This window comes from Ciconia boyciana, chromosome 1 (genome assembly GCF_034638445.1).
Source record: "Ciconia boyciana chromosome 1, ASM3463844v1, whole genome shotgun sequence".
Classification (NCBI taxonomy): Eukaryota; Metazoa; Chordata; class Aves; order Ciconiiformes; family Ciconiidae; genus Ciconia; species Ciconia boyciana.
In genome coordinates, this window is record NC_132934.1 from 54,065,628 (window position 1) to 54,083,456 (window position 17,829).

Consider the following 17,829-nt stretch of genomic DNA (forward strand, 5'->3'; position numbering starts at 1 on the left):
AATTTAAATAGCTGTTAGTGTGGCTGACTCTGATGTCTGCAGCACAGCAGCAAAGATGTTCACATTTTTCATTTTCATAGAAAATTCATGTTTTTATAGTTTTCTTTTTTCTTCAAGAAGGCTGTTACAGCTCCATTTTAAACCATGGCAATTTTTGTATTTTAGTTATTCCATGCTGGTCTCTTGTATCTAACAGTACTAATTCTTATTCCTGTCAGGTATAAGTTTATCTATTCATGGGGCTGAAAAGCGTGCACAAATCTGTCAGAGGAGAACTGCAGCAAGCTACCCAGTGTCACAGCGTCCGCCTGTGGTTGGGCATCCTTCACTCCCGCAAGTCAGAAGGTCAATAAAAATGGAAGCCTCGTCTTCTGGATCTAGTATTTTGGCAGTCACTGGTGGAAAAGCAAAAACCCATCAGCCAGGTAACAGATTTGGCTTGACACCTTTTTTAGTTCCATTTCTTGTGTGATGCACCATGATGTTGTGAAGCTTGTATTAATAGCATCAGATCATGCTTGCATGGAGGTCAATCTATTGATCGTTAGAGCTATTGATTGATGTTTTGTCTATATTGGTATGTTTTTGTCAGTTATAGAATATAGGGAGTAACAACAGTTGGGACAGCTGAAAGTGAGAAATAAAAATGTAAGTTTAGTCATAAAAAAGCATACAACATGTAGTGGTATCCAGAATGTTAATGCAGAGAATGCTTTGGGCTATCATTTTTTAATACTGCTCCCCTTATATACGGTTAAATTTGATAAGCCCTGAGCTAATGGCAGTGCTCTAGAGGCTACAGGCATCCCCTGTGGAACTCAGTAATTGACACTAATGTTGGTTTTGAACAAAGGAGTAATCCAGGGCGTAGATCAAAGTCTTGCTGCTAGAATGCAAACAAAAACTCTAGATCTGAAGGAGATTTTACAACATATGTTAACTGGTTAACAAAATGAAACTTTTTAAAAGAAAACCAGAATCTCCTGGGAACCATCAAATTCTAATTGACATCATGAGTTCATTCCTTGTTATGTTAATTGCCAGAGCTATTTTAGAAGTATCTTTTCTTACGACAGGGGAGTACGTTTGTGCTGGCCATGTTCAGTCATTCTTCACAGTGAAAATTAAACTCCAAATTTCTTTCCTGAGTAGAGCAAATTAAGGCTGCCCATGAAGTCAGTTTTGTAGCTTCTATATTGAAGGGTCTCGATAATCTTCCGGTGTTGCTGCCCAGGAAAATGCATGATGCACCCTGTATGCAGCTGCTGTGGGGCAGAGTCTATTTGTGTGACACAGACAGTTCTGCCTGCAAACCCTTAGTGTGCTTCCATTACCTTGCAGGTCTAGTAAATGGCTTAATTTTTGTAGAAGTTGAAAATTTAGATTATTTATTGTGGGTTGCTATGCAGGTCTATTGCCATGAGTTTCATGCACCCATACTATTTAGTCACCATAATCTTTGTCAACATAGATTAATTGAGAATTTACAGTGACTCATAACCATATGCTTTGTTTATTTCATTTCCTCTGTTCACTTGTTTGTCCTTCTATTTTTTCAGCTTCTATGTTTTTTCTTTGAAGTACAGAAATTACTACTACAGAAATATTGTTGTTGCTAAAGATGTATAATCATGACTGCAGCATGTTAAAAGATTGACAAAAAAATCATCACAGTTTGTGAAAAACGTATCTTGAACATGTACAATAACTATGTTCATTTTGAGCTGCTACACATTCTCTATCTATGTGTTGATAGATATGGCTTGTGCTTTAATACTAAATAATGTACAAGCAACATATGCAGGTTTCTGATTGAGAAAAAGATCCCTTTTTAGGTAGACCCCAGAGGCTTCCTAAAATGGAGCTCATTAGTGATCATCATTTGGATGATAATTCTCTGAGGAATTTAGCTTTCAGTACAGTTATATGAGAGTTTTGTCTATCATATCCTGCTCTTCAGACAATAACAGCATCTATGACCTACACAGAACATGCTTGGCAGCTTGGTTCAAGGAGGCGTTTAGTATTATGAGCTTCACTGAAGTTAAGAGGAGTTAACAGCGCCCAGAGCGTGAAAGGCTGCAGATTTTTATAAATGTGCTGTATGACAGGAGTCTTCTCTTAACCAACTTACACTGTCATTGTTTCATCTGGAATGAAATAATGTTTTTATGATTTGGGTCTGACTTTTTAATTCTATATAAGAACACTAAATTTTTCTCTGTGTCCAGGTTAAATTACAACCGTTTGAGCTGTATGCAAGTAGAGTCTAAGAAAGATTATGGTCAGGCAGCAACAGGAATAAATAGCACTCCTAAGATAAAATTTTAATTTAAACCTAAAATCATATGTTATTCATTCTTACTCAGCCACAAATTAACAGCTGTAGCTTCATAAATAATTAGCATAACACACTAGTTGACCAATGGCAGTACTTTAAGGCATTATAAACATTATGGTTTGGTATTTTAGACAGAAAATGTTCTGATGTATATTAATTACTCAGGTAGCAGATCTTACACCACCATTTTCCAAGCTATCCTCCTGCAATTGCATACAGTAAATTCCTCAGGTTTCTGTTCAGTCTAATTTTAAATAGTTCATACAATTTGAGTTCTTCCTTCTATTGGAGAGCTGTTATCACAGTGAAGTAGGTCTCACTGTTGGAGTAGTATACGTTATATTCAGTCTGAAATTTCCTTTGTCCAGTTAACAAATACTCCGAACATGAAGACAGTCTAGCATAATAGATTGTACAGAAAGGTATTTTGAGGACTTAAAATGGCATTTCTAATTCTTATCAATCAGAGAGGCTAGAACCATGGAAAGAAAAGATACTTGATAAAATGACAGACTTATAAATGAGTGTATTTTTTTCCTCTAACAGCATACTGCTGCTGTTTTCTGCACACCACTTTGTTTCCCTTGGCCACTTTTCTTCTTTCCAGAATGACACCTTTTATTGTTTATCATGATTTTTTTTTTAATTGGCAGCTCTTTCCTTTGACTGAAGTTCATAGGTAGCTACATGCTAAAGAGGAGGAACTAAGATACCGTTCAGTGTTACAGCACTCCTTTTCAGCTTGCTTCCCTACAAGTTTTATTTGTAGCTGGTAAGGAGCCTGAGGCTGATGACTTCTACTGTTACTCTGGGTGTTAGAGTGGCTAGCGAGCAGTAAGTTATCCATAATGTGCCTTATTAAAAAAAAAAAAATTAAAAAGAATTGTCTTGTGCAAGCTTGCAAAGAAGTACTGCTCAGCCACAAGCAGAACCACAACTTCTGAGCTCTGATTTTAAGCAGATCAGAAGGTATCAAGTAACTGAAACAAAGCACAGAGAAAAATGGAGAAATGAGTGGAAGAAAATGGCTATTAATGGCAAAGTGAAGACTCCTGATACCTTTGCAGGCACACCTGTATGAGGGAAGTTCCTCTTAGAAAGGAGAAAAGCGAAGACAAGTAAAGCAATCAGATGGTAAATTTAGATGCAATGATATTCAAGCAAATATGAATTCCTTCCAGAATCGGGGAGTATTTTTAGTTTTGAGAAACCTCCAGTTATCATCTCCCAGTTATGCGAGCAGTTATGGTATATTGTGGCTAATGGGGTACAAGGCTATTGAAGTACAGGGTTCAAAGCACTTGGGGCAAACCTTTGGCTGCTGTAAATTGTTACAACTCTCCTGAAGACAGTTTATGATGAATGCATCTGTGTTGCACATAGGAGGCTTATTTTGAAAGCGATGGTAATCAGCATTTAGGTTGTCCCTAAGAGCAGCAGAACCAAGTACTGAACAAGCCTAGAGGAGGTTAAACCATCATCCCAGTCCGTTCCCTCTACGGGGACAGTATCAAGGTTAGGCAAATCTGGGGACAAAAAAAAAAAAAAAGAAGCTTGCCTCACTTCTGATGGCATTGCACCTTTGCTATGGAGTAAGCAGGACTTCAGTTTCTGGGTTTCTGCCTGCTCTTTCTATTGATACTCTTTATTCCAAATCAGGACAATGTTACCTTACTTCTTCCTGTTGGTAATGAATTCCTTTATTCTCAGACTCTGCAGAACTTGTCAAACATAGTTTTTCTAGGAGCCATTAAATTTGCTGGCTGTGGAAAAATTGCTTTATTTAGTAAGTCTAAGCAGCAGTAAAGTTAATTCTTTCATTGTGTGAAACTCTGGAATCTTCTTAGGTCTTGTCTACTTGCAATGCTTGCTAACAATTGTTACCCATTTTGTAGTAACAGGGATTCAAAGCTTCCCCAGCAGGATTTTCTTTCTCTATGCTTCCCGTAAAGGCCTCTGGTTAAACCTTAATGCATTTTGAGGTTTATATAGAAGTGTATATATAATAATGTAGATATTCAGTTGTATCACTTGTACAAATTAGATCTGCAGGCAATCTACACACCCACAGGAAGGTTTGTCTTTGAAATAATTTATTTCCAGAATTTAGTAAATATGTAAAGAGTCTTCACTCCAGGAAGCACAAAAAGATTCTAGAAATTTCTGCTTTCAGGAGTTTACTGTTCAAAAAGATCTCCTTCAAAGCCAAAGAACAGTACATTTTGGAATGGAGATTCCTTGCTACCTGAAATTATATAGGCATATCCATGATATTTGGAAGAACTTTATGTTCAATGGCAAGGAAACACCTACTGAAAGGACTGGTTTCTGGCATTACGGTAGAAGTCTAGTGGGGTATTGGAATTCAGTGAGAGTCTTTTTTTGGCAGTTTCTTGCCTTTTAGGACAAATAGTACCTGATAGGTATGTTACAAATGTTAAAGGAAGATGTGTTTGCCTTAGGCATGCTTTTCTTTACTTTTGGATCCTCTTTTTTTATTGCTCATCAAACTGTAGCATTTTTATTCATGCCTGCAGTTATTGGGCATGAAAATAAGAAAAAAGCTAGTGGTGTTGGCCAACAGAACAACTGACTTAGGAGGCAAGGAAAAATTCATGGTTCTTGAAACTGTGGCAGTCAAAATTAAAGGAAAAAAGGAAATGTATGTTTAATGAGCTTAGTCACAACTTAATGAACTTTGAATCATCAAGGAAGCTAGAACTGAGTCCTTCAAAAATTATAATTTACTGTGCAAAAGATATCCTTTTCTCATCACAAAACGTGCACATGCTTGTCAGCATTCACATTTGGTTGTGAATGGTCTTTAGAAGATCTGTGTTAGTTAGATGTGATTTGTTGGTTAAATCACATTCTCTTTTCTTTGCTGACTGGCAGGACATGTGGCATACATCTCTCTCAGATTAAAAGAATAAACTCCTGCAAAGAATTCTGCCAGAAAGCTCTGTCATGCAAATATTTCTTGGCAGCAAATGCATGCATGGTGTGGGAATGGCTGATGTAAACTCACCTGAAAATTTGAATTCACACTGACTGTAGTGCTGTTATCTTACTTGTCTAATGTTATTAGGAGAGCAATCTTTTTCAATATGCCTTCTGCTGGATGTATATAGAACTTCCTCCCATGTGGAATGAAGCATGGAAAAAGCAAGCAGATTTCAAAAAAAGTGTAATATTCTCTTCATTAAGCTAATTTTCATATTACAAAAAATATGTTTACAAGAAATGTCCCTATGCAGAAGGGACATTAATGTCAAAGAAACCAGCCTGCGTACTTAACTTTTCTCTTTATCTACAGCCTGTGTTCAATACAATGCAAGTTCAATGCACTAAACAAAATTTCTCCCATGTCTCTACCTCAAGCATGAGCTGGAAATACCTCCCTGCTGAACACAGAGACAGTTCATTCTCCTGACTATTGGTGCTCTGGAGCCTCTGCAAAGCTCCTAACAAGAAGGACAGTTTGGCTCAATTACAATGAAGACCTTTTGTCACTGGGCTGAGTGACAGGCCGTCACATGGTGATTATGTGGTACTTTGAACTTAAGAGCTGAACTAGCTAGCAGATGATGCAGAGCCTGAAATCTTCTATCACTTTGCTTAGTCATTCAGCCCATTTCATTCATCACTTTACTTTTTTATGGCAAAAGCCACTTCCTTGAAAATTCCTGTTCCTAAGCTAACATCTCCTAAAGTCTTCATTCTAGCACTTTGGAGAACAGATTTGCAAGCAGCATGTTTAAAAAAAAAAAAAAAAAAGCTAGAGAATAAAGCACTGTTTTTCAATGCTAACTATCTTGTTTAATTTTAAAATATTTTATTTAGGCAGAAATTGCATCCCTCTGTATCAATTTGTGCTGCACGTGACACGCACAAGTACTGATCCTACCTGGGACCTGTGCATGCCCTCAATAAAGGGCTTCGAAAATAATATTAATAATTTTAAGTGGTGGCTTTGAGGGTGTTCTGCTTCTCTGCGGAGTATGTATTTTTAAACTCATCTCTTTTCAAAGACTTCTTTTTTCCCCTTCCTGCTTTGATCAATCTCCTGTTTGCTGTTGTAAAACGATCTTTCATTCACTCTTGCAATCAATTATGTATGGTTACTTTAAAATCAGTACAGCTCACCCTCAGATTTTGACTCCATAGCTGCTGTTAGTTTACACCATGTAGTCGCCTCATGAAGGCTGCAAAATGCTGCTCTCTGTGGATGTTCTCGATTGTTCTGCACTCAGAGTTTCCTCTCAAGGGTAAACTTGTTCAAAATAGGAACAGGCAGCCAAGTGTGGCTTGGCACCAAACAGGGAATATCACTGATCCCAAGGCAAGGTTATAATGTCCTGAGACCAGTGTACTATAATTGTCTTAAAACAATTAAGAAAATTCATGACCACTCTGGCTTTTGCTGAAGAAAATAGACAATATATATAAAATTTTGCAATGTTTCTGAGAAAGTAATGACCCATTTTATTTAAAAATAGCTTATCATTCAAGAAGCAATGAGAGAGACCTTGAATAATCAGTTATTATGTTCCTGTAATGCTTGACTGAAAAATGTGGCTTTTTCTTAGCTCTATAGCTCTTGCTTAAAGGGGGCCTAGTATTATGCAAGCCTCTATTTCTAATGTAAAATAAGTTTCATATATTCCAAGGAAAGATTCTTGCAAGTAGGCTGTCAAAAGATGGAACAAACTAGCTTCTACTTTGGCAGAGATGCTTTTAAGATCAGAAAAGGGATTTGACTGTAACAGGGCTGCATGGCATTACTAATTTCCACAAAAGGTTTGTTCCAGTCCAAAAGACAGCAAGACGTCTTTCCTAATACCAAGCCTGCTGATTTATTCTGAAATCTCAAAATTAAGTCAGACCTTCCTTTATAATTAAAAAAAAAAAAGGGGGGGGGGGGGCTTGCTCCTTGGGTGAGTAGATATGATACAGGTAAGTGCATCTAGGCATCAGAACCTACTAGAAATCCCAACCAGTGCAACGTACTGTGGTGCCAAAAAAGCCTAAAAGCCCAAAAGAATTGGAGAAAACTCAACATCACAGCTTACAGCAGGCATAAGGGCAGCAGCGAAGCAAAGGTGGCATCATTTTTGATCTGTTCCTCTTTCCAGAAGAGAACTGCCTTTGGGTTGTGCAGACTGCTGCCCTTCCCTGTGCCATGAGTAGCCGGATGACTCAGGAAAGTAGAGGTGTTCTCTGCATGCTGGATAACTCTACAGAGGCACAACATTTGCTAGTCACATCTTTGGGGTATGCATTTCTGTACTGTGCTATGCTTCAGAGGCTCAATGGAGCACAAAACATATGCATTTTTGAAGTCTTCATTACTGACAACATTCAGGATACTTCAAATAGAAAAAGGGAGATAGCACTATAGTTTAATACTTTATTTAGACCTTGCTTTAGAAACACACCTAGCACAGGAAAGGAATTCAGCACCTGATGGCATAAAGAAGTAACCCACACTTTCATGAAACTGGAAGGTTTTTAAAGGTCATCAAAACTGCATATACTTTCAAAGCCCTTTTAATGCCTGAAAATGATGACCCTTGCCATTCAGATGCTCTGCTACTGCTTGCAAAGGAGACTCTGCTTAATGCCAATTACTGAAAATAATATCTTTTGGGTAGGCATCCTGTGTGGACAGCCCAAAACTATCCCATGCATTTTAATGCAAAGTGCTCTATTTCTCCTTAGCAGGTCTTGGTAATTATAGTAGGTAACAGGGCTTTATAAGAAAGGCCAACTGCACTGATGTTAGGAGCAGGATTCCTGCTGCTTGTGAGGTACTCTCAAAGAGAAAGAAAAAATCTTGGATATAATATTTTTAAACAATCGATAAATAAATATCTCCTCCATTCTTCAACTCAGATTTGTAACTGAATGATGATATTTATCTTAACCTCTCCTTAATTAGGTCTCCACACACCCAGACTGGTAGGCTGGAGCTATATCCTCTCCCTATGATAAACTAGGGTGGGAGTCACTGCTCCATGCTTAGTTTCATACAGGAAGGCATATTTCATGGGGACAGCATGATAGATCTTGTCTGAGACTCAAGTAAGAAAGGCTTTGTGGTGACAGTGAATTTCTGGGCTTCCTGGCCCTCGCCTGGATGTTAGGGCTTACGGTGATACTGTAACCAAGGAGCAGACCCACTAGCTCATGAAGGCTGGAAACAAGGCAAGTAAAAGGGGAAGGGAGGAATGTGATAGCTACCTGTTAGCTCACAAGTGACAGTGAGTATAAAAGGAACAGATTTCTAGAGGAAAGGGGCATTGGTAGCCATGAATCATTATCATCTAGATGAAACCTTCCACTCAAGAAATCTCTAAAACTCTGCAAGCTGGAAGGGACAGACTGGGGTTAAACTGGATGTGCTTGTCCTGTTCATATTCCCTTTGCCTAAGCATCTGCTGTCAGAAATAGGATCTTGTGCTGGATAGACCTCTGTTCTGCTACCCTGTCTTTAGGATAACTATTTTCACATTCCTATGCTATGTTAATTCCTCAGTGGTCTGAGGACAGCTGAAGTTCCCAAAATGGTTTAGCTGCTGGTACTTTGCTGGAATGAATTACCGGCATGTATTTAGGCTGTGAAGGCAGAGATAGGCTATGGTATAACGTGAGTCTGATAATTGGTTGTTATATTAAAATCCACCTGGAAGAGACATCTGGTATCTTTTAAAAGCTGTCGTGATGTCCCATGTTATAATGAAGTAAATCTTTGGTGCCCTGAAGTTATCTGCTAGGTCATGTCTCTTATCCCTGTGCAGCCAGCTTTTCTGCTTGTCTCATCAGTAAACTGCTGACTTGAGAACTAGGCAAGCTTTTTGCAATAAACAGTTTATTCAGCAAATGTTTTCTTCCTCTCGTCTTTATGAATTGCCTGCTAACAACTCCTGATATTGTTAAAGGTATATGGTAACTAAGAGATTTATCATTCACAAGTAGTTAGATTTTTCAAACACAGACAAATATTTGAACATATGCGATAATGATCTTTGATAGCTATGTTTTTATATGTGCACTCACAGTGTAAGAGGAAAGAGGTAGAACTAAAAGACAATCATTCCTACTGTCGTTTTTATATAAATAAGAGTAATAGGAAATGGGCTGAATTGTTCAGTCCATTTAGATCTCAGACTTCTTTCTAGATTCTCATTTGTAACATACAACTGTGCAGAAATGTCTGTGCTTCGTTACACACTGTGGCTTTGTGCTGTTTTCAGGCTGTCTCCTGTGGATTCCTATCCCAGGCATTGTGGCACTTGAAAAGGATAGCTTTGTTGCTAATAGGAGAGCACACACTTTGGTGCCCTATCTCTTTGTATTATCAGTGAAAATAAGTGCTTCTAGGGGGTAATTCCAAAGGCTCGTTGTGTGACCCTGTTCCTCTACTGGTTGTGTAAGGATCTGCACAGGGGCCACGTAGAGGCAGGTAATTGCAAATACTAGGCATATGAATGTGACATGCTATGCTTGGGGCTTCTGTGTGGACATTTGGGTCCTTTCAACTCTCCAAACATTGAGACATCCTCTGAGCGTAGATGGGGAAATGAAGAAAGAGGCTGTGTGCTTTTGCACAGCAGTCCAGTGGTTTGGGTGCTTGTCCATGTGGGAGACGTGGATTATCAGCTCTCCTCTGTTGTTGTCCCATTTGAACTCGTTGCTTAAGAGATGCCTCCTCTTGATGATAAGAGCACGGTATTGGTGGGTTTGACTGTCCCCATGCCCACAGTTCATTCTGGGCAGTGATCGAATTAGAAATGCAAGAATTAAGGGCTAGCAGGACCTTGTCCCCGTAGCCTGGTGTTCAGGCTATTTTGGCAGTAGAGGAGATTTTCAAGGTATGGCTTTGCACCAAGGGCTATCCATCCATTTTGTCTGTGGTTGTCTGTGGAAAAGGCATACACAGCATGAGAGAGAGATAGAGAACAAGTGCTGCACGTAGGACTCCCCACTTCTCTGTAGTTAATTGTCTGAGTGGACTTCTCTGTGTCTGATGCCAGCCAGGGTTTAATGGAGGGGAGAACGGACACCATATGTCTTCAAAATACCTTATCTGCCCTAAGTTAGTAATATTAGGTGTTTAGAAATATCCCCTTCACTACTGCTGCTTCTGGAAGATAAGAAAAGAGTTTGTATTACCATAATTAAACGTATGTCATGCCTTATAGTGTATTGCAATACAAAGGGAAACTATTTTAAAATTGCCTTTCAAAAATAATTCCAGTATTGTTATTACCATACCCTTGACGTGACTGTGCACAGACACAGCTATGGCATAGGTTCTTCATGCTAAACAGAATGATTTAGGGTTTTAATTTCTTTTTTTTTTTCTTTCCCCCTAACATTCATTGGACTTTCTTATGGAAAATGAAGTAGCTCTATGTATTTATTCCAATAACTTTCAAAACTAACAAGGCATTTTTGTGCTTTTACACTCAGCTTTTGATTCTCGGACACTAACATGCAGACACATTACTTTATCCATAATGAGTGAGAAAACCATTAAGATAAATGGTGTTTTCTGCATAGTGGAAGATTTGATTAGCTATGCTGAATAGTGATAGAGTATACACTTTTTTTAAGGTAATTGGTAAACCAATTAAGACTATCAAGCGTTGTATCCAAGTCCTTACTTATATGGCAATCTACCAGGTCAGAGGTTTTTCAAAGGTCTGCAAGTATTTCCACAGGTACCCAATCTTTTCAGTCTTGGAAGCACATTGTGTGTTGCTGTTATGATGGAGTGCTTTGACTTCAATCAGAAGTCTCTAAAGGCCTCCCTTTTAATGTGTATCGTTACCTATTATTTATAATTCTTCCAAAACTGTGGATGTACTTTGTAGATAGATGAGGGCAAATCTTGTGACCTATGCAGGTAACAGTAAGTACCTCAAATAAGGGAAAACTGGGGCCTTTAAGATACTCTTAGTTTGTCACTACAGGTACATATGTGCCGCCACTGCCACGCCATACAGAAGCTACTGCAGATGTGGCAGACAGCTGGTCTTACCCTGATATGTCGCACAATCTTAAATATACAGATGCGTCAACAAGTTCTCAGAAATAGAGCATTAAACACATGACTTTTCCTGTCCTTATCCCCACTGCCATCTTCAAAAGGAACCCAAGACTGGAAACAAGCATCAAAATGAAAGAAAAAGGGAACCCCACTGTCCCCGACCCCCCTAGAAATCTGAAATTGTCTTGAAGCTGTAAGGTAGAGGAAGCTTAGTGCTACTGGTAAGGAGCAAGGACAGAAGGAAAGCTTGTAGGTAATAGTCTTGTTCCAGAAAGGAGTCAAGTGCTGGGTTGGTGGGCCAGAGAGTTGCAGGCTGAAAACAGAGCCTTTTTCTTTTGTGTGCAGAAGGGGCAGCTCGAGGCAGAACACAGGATGTGTTTCTGCATCATGTGCTGAGAAGATACTTGTGAAAGAAGACATGCAGCCTTTGCCCTGACTAAAGTGAGGCTTTTGATGAGAAACTGTGCAGGTCTGAGGGACCTGCCCTCTTGTATGGGTGTATCTACAGCCACCTTGCTGGTGTGCAGTGGCTCAGCTGGGAGCAAGGCCTCAATGAGTAAGTAGAGTTCATATGGGGAGCAAGGACCGCAGAAGAAAGGTGAGCATGACTCCCCAGTGTTACTGCCCTGTGCACTAGTGGCTTGCAGATCATCAGTGTTAACCTGACCTCCCAAAAGACCTTTTGACATTTCCAAAAATTCTTGTTCTTAAATCCCTGTGGGGAGGGGAAAAATAGATCTTAAAAAATGCTGATATTGCATCTTGTAATATCTGTTCAAGAGGAAAACAAACACTGAAAGACAGATTTATCCTTCATGATGCAAAACTCATTTCTATGTGGACTCAGCCTGTACTTTCAGGAACTGTCTTAGCTGTACATGGAGACGACAAACCCTTCCACCTGGACAAAAGAGTTGTAAGGAAACTCTGAAACGTCCTCTTCTTTGTTTCCTCTTTTTTATTTCCATTGAGGAAGGAAATATCTACTCTAGAGTTAGTCAAGAGGAACCAATGTTTTATGTTTAACATGAAGCTGACCAGGATGAAATCAAATTATCTCACTGATATTAAATTTTGGACCTTTGTAATTACAGACCCATAAATTAAACTTGATTCTGTTTTCAAAATGTGGCTACTATACAAATCAGCTCACTACACTGATGGAAGTCGCTGGCTAGCTGCCTTTTCAGAAAGATCCTTTGAAGCTGTAAATTTTTCTCTACAGAAACTTCCAGAGCTGTAGACAAAACATTTGTTTTCACTTGCTGACTTAATTGGAAATGAGGGAGGGCAAAGAAGAGAGACACTAATTTCAGAAAGCAACTGAGTCAATTATTTCTATTCTGACTGTCGTGGTGTAACCCCAGTTGGCAACTAAGCACCACACAGCCTCTCGCTCACCACGACCACTCCCTCCCCCAAGGGGGATGGGGGAGAGAATCGGGGAAAAAAAAGTAAAACCCATGTGTTGAGATAAAGACAGTTCAATAGGACAGCAGAGGAAGAGAAAATAATTATAGAAGAATGTACAAAACAAGTGATGCACAATGCAATTGATCACCACCTGCTGACCGATGCCCAGCCAGTCCCTGAGCAGTGATCACTGCCCCCTGGCCACCTCCCCCCCACTTTATATACTGAGCATGATGTCCTATGGTATGGAATAGCCCTTTGGCCAGTTGGGGTCAGCTCTCCCAGCTGTGTCCCCTCCCAGCTTCTTGTGCACCTGGCAGAGCATGGGAAGCTGAAAGGTCCTTGACTAGTCTAAGCACTACTTAGCAACAACTAAAACATCAGTGTGTTATCAACATTATTCTCATACTAAATCCAAAACACAGCACTATACCAGCTACTAGGAAGAAAATTAACTCTATCCCAGCCGAAACCAGGACACTGACCAATGAGCAGAACTGAAGTGGTAAAACTCTTCAGGAAGTCCTGGCTGCCTCAGTGAATTACAAAGATCAGCTCTGTTCTCCCATTCAAAACTATGGAGTAAATATGAGCCCTGTATTGTGCATTTGAGAAACAGCAGCACTTGATCCATCACCTTAATTTTATATTCTTTATTTTGGTGCCAAATACTGAAACTATGTGCATTTTTCTGTGCACCCAAGTGCTCATGCTCAATTTCAGACCACTACGTGAGGGTATCCATCCACAAATATGATTTGTACATCACAGCACATGTATAAAAATGTGCAGGCTTTCAAAATCTGACTCTAGGTGTTTACTGTCCAACAAAATAGACTTTTGCTTTTAAAGTTCATGTCTAAAAAGGTGATTGTGATAACTTACTAGATACCAGATACATGTAACAAGACCTCATCCAGCAAAAAACCTGAGTATGTTCTTAATTTTAAGCAGACACAAAATCTCTCTCACTGTGGTGGGAATGACCTTGCTTAACATTAGTACCATATTAACTACCTTACTATGTAATTCGCTTATCTGATACATGTGATCATTTTAATATTTAGAAGTATGTTAAAATTCTGGTTTAGAACAAGCCATCTTATTCAGCCTCTAAAAATGAAATGCCTTTTTAAAATCTCATTTGTTTTCCAAACTTAATTAGTAGAGACCCCTCAAAACAAATAAAGGAAAAAGTATGCTGTTTTATGCACTACTTTATGCATCAATGAGTAAATCAGAAAGAATGCTATGAGCTAATTTAAAATATGACTTCATTTGAATGAAAACATCTCAGTAAGATGAGAAAAATCTCAGACTGATCTTTTAACAAAATCACATAAAATTTGATAAGTCTAATATTTACTTTACTTTTATTTGTGTTTGTTTATTTCTCATGTTTCTATGGAAAGAGGGTCTTTCCCTCCCAACCTCCCAGGCAATATTGCTTAGAGTTTACTCAGTGGGATGTTTCACTGATAAAGCATAAATCAGCAGCTGCAAGAAGGAAATGCTAAAGCCAGGCTAGTGTTCCCTCAATAGCAACAGTGACACTAGATACTATCTTGGTTTGTTTTATTGGAGATATGTGGTAAGACAAAGAAAAAAAATCTCTTGGATGTGGGAGAGAACACTGTGGTTTTTTCCAAAGAGCTGCTGGGCTAAAACCTCTGTCTGCCAACAAATCAGCAAACATGAATTTGGCCAGTCCAGAACCCATCACATAGGGGTTGTTTCTCTCAGCTAAAAAAATGCAGCGCTCCCACCTGCAAAGTGGGTGCTGAGGGAGGGGGAGGAGGGTAGAAGCAAATGTGGCCTGAGTCAAGTCTGTTTATTGATACCACGAAGATCATGGGAGAAGAAAGTGTTCCTGCAACCGCTTATTTAGAAGCTATGATGTTGGCAGGTACATTTCTTTTTCTCCTTATGTTGTTGAAGGCACGTTTGTGATTAGCCATGCATCAAATCACAAATGACTGGTAGAAGATTATGCCTACAATTTGAGTGAAATCAGAGGATGATGTTATTGGTCTGATACTTGTGCGGTGAGGCCAGATATTAAGGCTACTGTGAATCAGAGAAGCATATGAGACTGTCCACTGTGTGGATTGCTGGAAGCTCCCTGTACTGCAAATGAGTCAAATACAGGAGAGGAGATTCAAATGCAGCAAAACTTGTCTTGGCTTCGTAGGCTGTGTCAGGCTGAACAACAGTCAGGTCTAGGCTGGAGGTTTTCTGACCACTTTCTAGGCAGTATTTTTCATTAATTAAAAAGTGGCTTTGAAATGGAATATGTATGTTTTCTAACAGCTTCATTTTATTAAGACGCCTGTGGTTAGATAGTCCATCTGATATCAGCACTTTGGGACAGCCATTGCTGGCTGGCTGTCACTTCCTCTCTCCCTGGCCCAATTAGGTCAGATCTGTTGGAGATGGTGCAGGGACCCTGCTACCTTTGAGTGTCCGGAGGAGCAGGGATTTGGGTGCAACAAGGATGGAGGGCTTTGGGGAGGAGGGAGCATTTTACATTTGTCAGTATTGCCATTATTTTGCTCTAACTAGGGTTGAAATGGAGGAGAAAGGCTGGTGGATTTGAGGATGCAAATACATAATTGTATGTTAAAAGTGGTAGCTGAGTATTTAGCAAGAAACTGAAGTATATCACTTGCAAAGCTGCCTAACTGAATTGCTGTCCATTACTTACTTCTCTACATCCATCCTATTGTTTATATGTCTTTTGCAGCAGCTGCAGTATATTTCCTTTGTCCCTAGAATTCTCTTCTGGGGCAAATCCTAGCCTCCCACCTCTGAAGCCATCTGCAGATTTCCCTAGGCTGCTATTATATGAATAATCAGCTGTCTCACTTAAGAAATTCTCTTTGTTCTACATCATTAAATGCTGACTCCTGCTGCTGCTATGACAGATCACTTTACAGGAATCTACAAGGGGAGCTGTCTCTAATGTTAACAGTGGGTCTTTGCTGCGGAACAAAAGGATGCGCTGGGGCAAGCATGAGATGGTTTGAATTTATAATATTTTAACACTGGGAAATAAAAAAGGCCAAAGCTGGTGTATGTTTACCTGTTTTGACATCTGTATTTCTGAAAAGTGAAGAAGGGTCTTTAAAATAGGGTTGAGTAATTTTGTGCTCAGGAATATAATTCATAGCTCTCATCAAGGCGGTGGTGAGATAGTCATTTGGCGAGGGGAGGGGGAAGATACAGTGGGCTGGGAGGGAATTCAAAACAAGACCAGCTTGTTATAGGCAGACTGTAGAAGGAAAATGTTTCCATCAAAAGCAAGAGTAATGGCCACCAGTGAAGGCACAGTAATGGACTAAATGACCAAAAGGTTTCTTCTTCTGCCATGGCCTTTTTGTTGTGAAGTCCTTTCCCAGATATCTCCCTGACCGCTGCAGCTCTCTGCTAACTTTGTGTATTAGTTACTCAAGAGCATCACTTCTAACAGATGCCTTTGTGAAAGGTCAGGTTTTGCTGCTACTCTTTAAAAACCGGCCATATGCCCGATAGCTCCCTCCTTGTCTCTGGCTGTATCAGAGTACCCTGTAGCCAGCAGCTTAAGCCCATTTGCCCAGTACCTTTTCCTGTCTACTCTTGACGTGCAGCTACCTTTCTTTACATGGAAAGGGTGTGTTTTCAAAACTTCCTCCTTTCTTTGCTCATGTTGAAAGAACACTGAAATGGGCAAATCTTGTGCCTATTTACATGTGCAAATAGGTTTGAAACTGTGACCCACTAGCCTATGTTTTTATTCTGCAGTGCTTTTAAACAGCAACCATTACATACCAGTGTGACACCCTTCAAAATGGACTGCAGTACTGGAGTGCTTCCTAGACCATGGCATGCCATCAGCTTGGCATGTCAGAACGTATGGTGTCCTGTGGCTGAAACATGCTGTCCATGTTCTTTTTGTCCTAATGGTTGTTTTCTGTCTTGAGACTTAATTCGTCCTTTGTGTGCTAGCGTGTTTTATTCTAGCCTGGTTGTTCATGTAGTGCTGTGTCATTTGTAACAACGCGTCTTGTCTGTTTTCACATTTTGGAATTACTAATTACTTTTGTAGATGGTATGGTGAGGGGATGCTCATGGCATAGTGGCACGTGTTCACCTGAATGAGGGACTCGCCAGTGGTGACTCTGCATCATTACTGATAGCAGAGAATGTTGTCATTCTATTTAGCTTTAAATCAGTCCATGTTCTATCTAAAGCTGTTTGCTTTGAAGAAAAATTGGTTCTGTAAGGAGGAAAAAAATTTAGTAGCTTTATTCAACATGTATGTTCCCTCACCTGAAAGCCCCTTGGCTGGATTTTCTACCGCACTGTCACAAACTGCATCAATCTCTTCAATTTCTTCAGAAGGAAGAGAGGATTTGCAGGTTAACCGGCTGGAAACGCAAATATGGATAAAACCAGACACACAGAAGACAGATGTGGACTTTTCAGAAATTCTTAATGCAATACAAGAAAGTAAGTTATTCCTTGGATGCAAAATTGGGTTTATGGTAGAAGAATCAATTGAGATGCATTGAAATTATAACTGAAGGAACGTACAAAGTGATGAACTGAATGATAAGTGAGTATGTATTATTAAAATCTCTGAGAAAGTTCAATGGATTATAGAAGGCCAGTAAGAAATCTTTTACTATCAGAGAAGTCACAGTAAGATTTGAACTATTATGTGCCTAAGGATTCTAGCAGTATGTATTTCCTATGCAGAAGTAACCAGAAATATTAAGATTCCTATTACTTCAACCCATTCTTTATGCTCTCGAATGGCTGTGTGAACTAATAACATCATGCAAATGCTGCAGTCTGGGACTAAGACTGGACCTAAGACTGGATTTGAAGTTCCAGCTGTTCCAAAGTGTTGGGGTATATTTACATTTTTGCAGCTGGTAATTTTTGGGAGCAGAAGTGATGAGCTTGTCACAATAACTGAAGGTCTGCGTATCTTAGATACTGCATGAAACCATCTCTTTTCACATGTCATATGCTGTGG

General features: G+C 39.5%; 1 protein-coding gene across 5 annotated transcripts in view; it reads left to right on the forward strand.

Moving 5' to 3' along the window:
• The first annotated feature begins 304 nt into the window (after positions 1-304).
• The window catches only part of ANO4 (anoctamin 4), a 143,982-nt gene continuing 126,457 nt past the window's right edge, over positions 305-17,829 (forward strand). For all 5 annotated transcript variants that reach the window (XR_012043229.1, XM_072866324.1, XM_072866334.1 and 2 more), the window contains exon 1: positions 305-425. Coding sequence is in view for 4 of the 5 variants with exons in the window: in XM_072866324.1 (XP_072722425.1) it covers positions 356-425 (70 nt within the window). In the remaining variant the exon portion in view is untranslated. The remainder of the gene's footprint in view (positions 426-17,829) is intronic.